Below are 9628 nucleotides of genomic sequence, written 5' to 3'. Positions count from 1 at the left end.
AATCTTAGATGTTAATTTGTTATTGATTCTAATTTGAACTTGTGGGCCCGGCCCACTTTACATTAGGGCCCAAGGCCCGAGCCGAGGAGAGGCATTGCCGAGAACATATAATGAAAGTCCAAGTGGCCTAGGGATATAGCCGAGGACAATTTTGTCCTCGACATCCCAGAGCACTCCTAAAAGAAAGGGCGAGCACAGTGTAGGAGTGGCCCAAGTAAAAGGCTGCCAATACTGCAATTAAGCACTCTGCGCCTGACAGGTCCATTCTCTTCACCATACTCTTCAGTTTTTACAACCACCCCCAACCACTTTGGGTATGGGCTGAAAAGACAAGTACCAGCCCTAAAAAGTAAAACCTACACGTGGACGCCTAAGAGAGGGGAAAGGCTAGTATAAAAGGAGTAGGAAGCAGCCAAAATGGAGGGGGGGGACAGATCGTCTCCCAGACCATGGAACCCTAAAAAAGGAGAATAATCAGAACATGAAGCTCCTCGGACGAGGTCTAAGGACCAGAGCCACTCAGGTCGTATCGGAAAAAAGTCTTGTTAGACACGCCAGGTTCACCCTTGTGCAAATTGCTATAGAAACCATGACGAACCACTGTCCGGTGACCAAGGCCTGGCATTTCAGTCCACGCTCTACAAATTTTATTGTTTGGGCCTTTAACGTACGAACTCAAGATCAGTTTGAGATCGTTACAAATTGAGTCCTTACAGAACTTATCACTGAAATTAATTTTTTATCATTAATAATACCCTGTAACAACCTGTTTCTTAAGATTTATATTGAAAGTGTTGTGAAAAATGATGTGGACGTAACATTTTTTTTCTTTTTTTTTTTATTTGATAAAAAAATATTATTTTATTCATTGGCTAATACTTGGACTTAATTTATACTATTATAATATTTTTTTAAAAACCCTAATGATTAAAATTTGGGGGGCCTTTTTTCTACTTGGGGCCTTAGGCGACCGCATCATTTGCTTTATATATAGAGCCGGCACTAGGTTTCACCTTATTTGGATGTTTTAAAAAACAAGTAGGGGAAGGAAATAAATATCCTTCTACCTTTTATTTGAATATTTTATAAATTAAGTAGGGGGGGAAAGAAATGAGAGGGGAGTGATCATATAAATTGATAATTATGACCCTCATTTGTTAATTTTAAAGAAATAGATATAAATTGATATCATAAAAGCAAAATTAACAATTTTTTCTTTTCTTTTTTAAGATAAGTGGAATCCCTCCCCTTCCAGTTTTCTCCAATTCCCCTTCTAAAAAAACATCAAATAAGTTTTCTTAAATCATTCCCCTCTCTTTCCTCTATTCTCATCCTTTCCCTCTATCCAAACTTTTTTTTTTCTATGAAACAGAAGAAATGGCATTGCAAATAGAAAAGATAGGGTAACCAATGGCAAATCACCACCACAAATAACTCACATCATCCTAATCAAAATCCAATTGCAAAAGTTGTAAAAAAAAAATATAAATCCCAATATAAATTTAAATAACCAACTGATATTTGTAGTCCTAACAGAATGCCTCATTACGCTCAAAACTGTCATAGCAAGGAAGGACAGAGTCACTTCGCTCAAGACACTGGATACAAAGTTATATCTTAGATGATGCCAATCTTGTTTGCCACGTCCAAGGCATCATAGTCTGGTGTCAACCTAACATACGCCTTCTTACTTCCATCGGGCCTGATCAAATTGTTCACTCTAGGCTAAAAAAGAAATCGAAGAACTAACTCTTGCACATAAAATTGTTCAATTTGGGTTTGTTTCACAAAAGTGGAATGCAATAAGGGCTAAACTCTTGTTGTCCAATGTAGAGAGAGAGGGGAATATAAAAACAGAATCCTTAATGATAAGTAAAAATTAATGAAATTTAATGAAAGGTATTGAGTAAAAATTAATTTCTTTTTTGAAGCTCTCACTCTCTTTCTCTAGGCTTTTTCCGTTGTTGCCTTAACTTGGAAAAAAAGCGATGTTCCAACCAATAATCTAACTCACAACAAAAGAGAGCGAAGCCAGCAAGTACACACAAACAAATATGTTGGTGTACTCACTACAGAAAGAGAAAGGTTTTCCTTAGTCTTTACTTTTCTCCAACGTAAAGTTACTAGTGATAACTTATTTCAGGTTTGTTTTGGGTCTCAAACAAATCATTTTTGCTAATTCGGAGCCTCAATGATGCATAAACAGCGGTTGGGATAGTTGTTGGGACAGAGATATGTCACATGGGTCTGATTAAAGAGTAAAAAGATGGTTTGGCCATTTAATATTTATGATAAAACAATTAACTTTTTTTTTTTTTGGGTAGAAAATAAAACAATTAAATTAGCACCATATGGAACATTGACATACAAAAAATATTAGGTGGGTTTGACAAAACTGATTTGTACTTCTTCTCAAAAACAAAAAGATAAGATTTGTACTATAATCTACCTTCTGGATGGGGCCTACCTAGTGATAAAATCAAGAAGAAAAACTTACATTTTGATCGCCCACAATATATTAATCTTTTCAACTCAGGAATAAAATAATTAATAAAGGGGGAAGAGAGTAAGGCTTACGATCTCAAGTTTGCTTCGGTTAAGTTTTTTGCTAGGCAGATGGTGTGATATCAGAAAAAATTAATTTTCTATGCACACGTGATATGAATTTTATTCATTTTGTTTTAACGTTAATATTTTCTGATAATAAATTATTTTTCAAAAAATAATTAAAATTTATATTTTTTTTTTTGTTTGAAAGTAACCTTAAAATGATTTTAAAAAAAAACTCTATTTTGACTATTTTTATTTAGCTTACCCGTGAGATAAAGTTTTTTTTTTTTCTTTTGATCAATTTTTTTCTTCCAATATAAATTAATACAGGAAAACGCAAAAAACTATTTTCACATAAAGTTTTTCATTGAAAAAAAATAAAATATAGACTAATAAAGAAATCGAAGAAAAAAAAGTGTGTTAGTCAAGATTTTAAAGTCCAAATCCCATTCTCATTGTAACCAGTATACATTCAATTTTATAGAATCTATTTTTATTGCAAATAAAGTAATCATAATCCAATAATTCCTAGTTATAATCAATTTAATTATAGTGCAAATAAATTAATAATAGGGTAAATTTATGGTTAGCATAGCCTAATCTACTCGTTGGACTTTTTGGGCTTTGGCTATAAACGTATGTGGGTCCGAGAGGTCTGCAATCCGGTCCAAACTCTATCTGGGCCCAGGGCCCGTGCCGAGGATGTATTTTGCCGAGGACGAATAATCGATGGCCGGAGTGTCAAGGGGAACGGCTGAGAAACTACCCTGTCCTCGGCATTCCAAAGCATCAATGGGAAGACCAACGTCTTGGTGGAGGCAATCCCCAAACAGCCCCCTCAAGGGGATGTGAGTGGAAGGGGGGCCCATAAGGAAGCAGGGTGTAGGATTGGATCAAGGAAAATGCGTTCCCCCTCCCCGCATTAAATGCATCTGTCATCGCCTAGATCCGATTAATGGGAAAAGACATTTGGACGGTGTAAACTTCGATCTTCGCAACTAGTAGAAAGTAAGAGGGGACGGTTGATGGGATGGATACAGAAATAAGCACCTGCCTGACCAACAAGTGGAGGGACATGATCAACCAAGACAGACTATATAATAAAAAGGTAGGTGCACCAAGCAAGGGGCTAGGAAAAATGGCCAAAAACCAGAGCCTCCCAGCCCACCTCCAGGAGAAAGATTCCAAAGGTGAAGAAAACTTAACCACGCATGAACACCACGAAAAACCCACCACCTGGTGACTAAGGCCTAGCCTTTCAAACCCACGCTCTACAAATGATATTGTTTGGGCCTTTTTACGTGCGAACCCAACGCTGCTACGGTTCGTTATGAATCGCGTCCTTACAACGTAAACTATAAGATCGAACCATTATTGATTCTAAAGAAAAAGAAAAGGAAAAAGAAAAGGAGAAGAAGATCGAATCATTATTAATTTTATGTGTATTAATTCTATGTACTTATGATTTCCCTTTCTGTCACTTTTAAGTGCCAACATATATTATAATATATTAGCAAAGTTCTATGTTCCAATTTCAATAATAAGATAGTGGAAATATATACATCTCTTGTTTGAACCAAATAAGATAAAATAGATGCTTATATTGGGGGAAAAAAATATTTAACTAATTCGATTATATGGTCACAACAAATTACCTGATATTTCTCTGCATATAATCTTTACTTAGCATCCATTTGAGAATAGCTTATTTAGGCGAAACTGAAAACTTTTTGTTGAAAGTGTAGAAAATAAGTTTAAAAAATAAGTTAAATAGTACAGTAAAACTCATGGATAATATCAAAAAGTGCAGTGGGACCCATTAATAGATGCTTATTTTGGAAAAAAAAATTAACTCATTCGATTATATGGTCACAACAAATTACCTGATATTTTTTTGCATTTAATCTTTACTTAGCATCTATTTAGGAACAGCTTATTTAGTTGAAACTGAAAAGTTTTTGTTGAAAGTGTAGAAAATAAGTTAAAAAATAAACTAAAAGTATAGATAGTTGAATTTTTTAGCTCATTCAAACGGATGCTTAATGATAGTTTTTGGTTTGGTTGACACTTACAATTGTTTTCTATATCTTATCTACGTGTTAATCTGGTGGTGGTTCTGTCTCATGGGATTCTAAATATTTTTTAGAATTTTCTTTCCTATGGAATCTATTGAGCAACGGCCACCCGATAACTAATTAGTATGAAATGTATCTGCAAACTTATGTCATAAGGTCTGTTTTGCAGAGATGCGTCAATTTGAACAATAAAGTCTCAATGAAAAGATTCTCCCCAAAAATTATTAAAAAAAAAAAAAAAAAAAAAAAAGTCTCAATGAAATGAAATTAGGTATAAGTACTAGTCAGAAGATTATAAAAGAAAATCATTTACAAATTTATTTTATTTAAAATTTTTAATGACGTGGAAGCATAAAATGGATTCATTTTAAATTTTAAATAAAATATAATTTTTTTCTCAAAAAAAAAATGTATTTCTTGTTTCGATTACTCCATATAAAAAATAAATAAAAATAAATAAAAAATAAAAAAACTTGATACATAAATTCATAAAAAGAGAAAACTGGAAAGGTATCTGTGTTTTTTACTTGGTTTTTCCTTTTTGATAAACACAAGAAAGGTATCTGCTAACACATCTGGAACCCCTATATGATGATGATGATTCATTCACATACCATAAGGTATTAAAGGGAAACTCTCAAATGAGTTTGACTGTTTGTCTCCATAGACATCTGCTCTGCAGAAATCTCGAAATCCATCACTGTTCGATCTTCCACTTCCAGTTTCATAGATAGTTACACACTGTCTACCATTTGAGCCATAACACCGACATGCCCTTCATCTGACTGAGATTGGGACCAACTTCCAAAAGCTTGGAACTCACTCTTCTCTCTCTCTCTCTCTCTCTCTCTCTCTCCAAGAAGATGAAAGTAGTTAGTAAAGGATTACAAGATAACTGAGAAAGACAACTCGCCATCCACCTAAAGCCAAACCAGTTTCTTGAAGACAAAAACATCTCACCAAACCCCAACTAAACAAAGCAAGCTCAGCACAACTACTGTAAGTTTTCTCTTTGTCTTCTACGTTTGATTATTTTTATTTCTTTCTTTCTCTATATTTCCATCTATCTCTCTCTCTCTCTCTCTATTCATCTCTCAGTCTCTCACCAATCTCTCTCTCTCTCTCTCTCTCTCTCTCTCTCTCTTAAATTCTTTCTTTCTTTCTTTCTTTCTCTCATGCAGCCATCAAGAAGGAAAGGATTCTCGTCGGAAATGGGAGCAATGAAAGGCCGAAAAAACAACAACCTTTCAATATTCGTGGTGGTTTTTTCGGTATTCCTTTTTGGGGTCTTCATGTACAATGAAGATGTGAAGTCTATAGCCGAGTTTCCATTCTCAAGGTCCAAAGCACAAGAAATCCAAGAAGAATCATCATCCACACCAATTATTATCAAGACCAACCCTCTTCAAGAAACTAGCGAAAAGGACGTTGAGAATAAGAATAATGTAGTTTCGGTTTCGGTTTCGGTTAAATCAAGAACTCAATTGGGAGCAGAATCCCATGTAGAAAATTCCGGGGAAAAACAAGAAAAGGAAGAGGAACCAAAGATCGAATTGCCGGTTGAGGAAGAAGATGATGAAGACGTTGAATTGCCACCAGAAGACTGTGATTTGTTCACAGGGGACTGGGTTTTTGATAACGAGACACACCCTTTGTATAAAGAAGATGAGTGTGAGTTTTTGACAGCGCAAGTGACTTGCTTGAGGAATGGGAGAAAGGATTCTTTGTACCAGAATTGGAAGTGGCAGCCCAGAGATTGTTCTTTGCCAAAGTAAGAATTTGATTTTTTTTTTTTTTTTTTTTCATTTTAGTTGTTTGATGTTCTTTCTTGTTTTGGCATATAAATTCATATATTCATTTATATGTTAGTACTTATATGGTTTTTGTATGTATGTTTGTTCAAAGATTCAAAGCAAGGTTGTTGCTTGAGAAGCTTAGAAATAAGAGGCTTATGTTTGTTGGAGACTCATTGAATAGGAATCAGTGGGAGTCCATGGTTTGTTTGGTTCAATCTGTTGTTCCTCCAGGCAGGAAGAGCTTGAACAAAACTGGCTCTCTTTCTGTTTTCAGAATTGAGGTACCTTTTCTCTCTCTCTCTCTCTCTCTCTCTCTCTCTCTAGGGAAGATGTTGAGTCATTTTCTTCTTTACCTTTTCTAATCTTTATCAAACAAAATTTATTGACTGACTTTAACTCTATCTTAAGAGTTCCTATCTATTTATTTCAAAATAAATTGATAAAATTTTAGAAATTTTATTGTAAAATTATTCTAATGAATATTAGAGGATCCTAATTCAGCCAAAATTTTAGAGCTACAACTTGATTATTATTATTTCTGCTATATAATGGAGCATGAATGCACCTTCGTCCTTAGAGAAAAACCTTTTATTCCTTTTGTCTATACTATATAGTTGATAAATATTATTTTTTGTTTCCTAATTGACGTAAGACTTACTTTATGCATGGGCCACCTTGTTGGTTTAGCCATGTCAACAGTACACTATGGCATTTTCAAATCATTATGAGGTTAGGAACAATACACTATGGCATTTTCAAATCATTATGAGGTTAGGAGGGGGGTCTCATTCTCATTATTCAAGGAGAAAATATAAAAATGAGTTGAGACTTTGCTTTAGAATTTCGCTATGAATAATTAGTACCTAACTCAATTTCATGTGCATTTTGTAGGATTATAATGCTACGGTGGAGTTTTATTGGGCCCCGTTTATAGTTGAGTCAAATTCAGATGATCCAAATATGCACAGCATATTGAATCGTATTATCATGCCTGAATCAATCAAGAAGCATGGAAAAAATTGGAAGAGTGTAGACTACCTCATCTTTAACACCTACATTTGGTGGATGAACACTTTCAGCATGAAAGTTCTGTAAGTACTTAATTGACTAATTGCTTTCTCTTCTTCTACATGATGTATTTTAAATAAAATCATGAGGTTGATTTCTTTTATTTGTGACTTGATGTAATAGACGAGGATCGTTCGATAAGGGGGACACTGAATACGAGGAGATCTCACGGCCAATAGCATACGGGAGAGTTTTGAAAACATGGTCTAAGTGGGTGAATCGTAATATAGATCCTAAACGAACCACTGTCTTCTTTAGCAGCATGTCTCCTCTACATATCAAGTAATATTCCAATCTTTTAATATTTCCTAATGAACTTGTTTTTATAGAATTTACATAATGTTTACAATTAAATTAAATAATTTGTTATGGTCATACCATGTAGATATAAAAATTAATTGTTTATTAGAATTTTCAAATTTGTTACCATCATACCATGTAGATGATACTTTTCCATTCAAAATTTTCAAATTAATGTAGATGATACTTTTCCATTTAGAATTTTCAAATTCAAAGCACACATATATCCCATATGGACTAATTCTGCGCCTGGAAGATTTGTAAAGAATTTGAAGCAAACCTCAGCTTGTTTTACCTTCTCTAATTTTCTTATTAGGTGACCTTTGGTAGTTTTTACTGTGGGCCCTTGACCTCTAGTCATGATTTTGACCTAGGTGTTCTTTACTCTTTAACCTTAACAATTATACATTGGTTTCTAAAAATAAAAATAAAATAAAAAACAAACAAAACAATTATACATTAAGAAATCATGAATACCTTGTAGATATATAAAATTAATTAGAACCCATATAGATTAATTCTAGGGCTAGTAGACGTAGAGAAATTGAATTTTTTTTTTTTTTTTTTTTGAGATAGAATCGAGGTAAAGCTCAGCTGCTTTATCTTTTCTGTTTATACAATTAGGTGTTTGTCATTAATTATACCATTAGGTGAGCCTCAATAGTTGATACTGTGGACCCTTGACCTCTAGGCATGATGTGACATAGGTGTTCATTTAATTTTTGGTTGGCTAACCACTATATTCCTTAACAATCATATTATATTTGTTTTCAAAAAAAAAAAAAAAAAAAATCACATTATGTTTGAAATTGTGTCTTTGGGACCTCCATTATATTCCTTAACCTATGCAATTGTTATAGGAGTGAGGATTGGGACAACCCAGATGGTATAAAGTGTGCTAAGGAAACCACCCCAATTCTAAACATGTCCACCCCATTGGAAGTAGGCACAGACCGAAGGCTTTTTGTTATTGCAAGCAATGTGACAAAATCAATGAAAGTACCTGTTCACTTCATAAACATCACTACTCTCTCTGAGTTACGGAAAGATGCACATACCTCAGTCTACACCATCCGTCAAGGCAAAATGCTGACACCGGAACAAAAGGCTGATCCGGCCACCTATGCCGATTGTATCCATTGGTGTCTTCCCGGGTTGCCCGACACGTGGAATGAGTTCCTCTACACGCGTATCATAGCAAAATCTTGACAAGTGGAAGTTCACAATTGTTACCAATTTCATTCGTGATTTGTTAGTGTCACCTTTTTTTGTTCTTTCTTGGAGGGGGGTGGTATGCTTTACCACCTCAGTTATTTGTTTCTCTTGTAACTTCATGTAATTTTCCTTTGATTTCCTCCTTTAGCTTTTCCTTATAGTTTCTATTCTAGGTTGAACCGCTGAAATTTTTTGGGTTCTGCCTATTTGAGGGAGGTGAGACTTAAGCATGCCAAATTTCTGTCAAGTAGGCAAAACTTGCCTAAGCCAAAAAAAGAAGAGGAGGCAGGTATAGATTTATCGGAATTGTCAATGGATACTTTGAAAAGAGAATAAAATAACCATAAATTGTATGTAAAACACAATTGCTTTTCATTGGCAAATGACCTCGGTGCTTTTTAAGTGATTATCAGTTGTTTTTAATTTTTCTCCAAGATTATAGCCATCCTTCTCCACTATAAGTAAGCACAGAAACTAGTAAAAATATTTATTGAATTATTAAGAGAGTGTTTGGTTCGTTGTGTTATATTACATTGTAATATTACATTATTGTAATCTTACATTAATGTAATCTCAATACAAGAATACAACATTACATAATTTAGGAAGGTAATGCGATTAAGA

General features: G+C 34.3%; 1 protein-coding gene across 2 annotated transcripts; it reads left to right on the top strand.

The window, feature by feature from the left end:
* Positions 1-5156: 5156 nt before the first annotated feature.
* On the top strand, positions 5157-9387 carry LOC115957658 (protein ESKIMO 1). Of its 2 annotated transcripts, XM_031075958.1 has the most exons (6): positions 5157-5624; positions 5807-6396; positions 6531-6702; positions 7313-7512; positions 7613-7771; positions 8650-9387. In XM_031075958.1, the coding sequence occupies exons 2-6, from the start codon at positions 5837-5839 to the stop codon at positions 8996-8998; spliced, it is 1440 nt and encodes a 479-aa protein (XP_030931818.1). In that variant the 5' UTR covers positions 5157-5624; positions 5807-5836; the 3' UTR covers positions 8999-9387. The 2 variants fall into 2 exon arrangements, with proteins under 2 accessions (XP_030931818.1, XP_030931817.1); XM_031075957.1 differs by lacking the exon at positions 5157-5624 and having other exon boundaries at positions 5726-6396.
* The last annotated feature ends 241 nt before the right edge of the window (positions 9388-9628 follow it).

Source organism: Quercus lobata, chromosome 8 (assembly GCF_001633185.2).
Source record: "Quercus lobata isolate SW786 chromosome 8, ValleyOak3.0 Primary Assembly, whole genome shotgun sequence".
NCBI lineage: Eukaryota > Viridiplantae > Streptophyta > Magnoliopsida > Fagales > Fagaceae > Quercus > Quercus lobata.
This window is presented reverse-complemented; position numbering and strand designations above follow the sequence as displayed.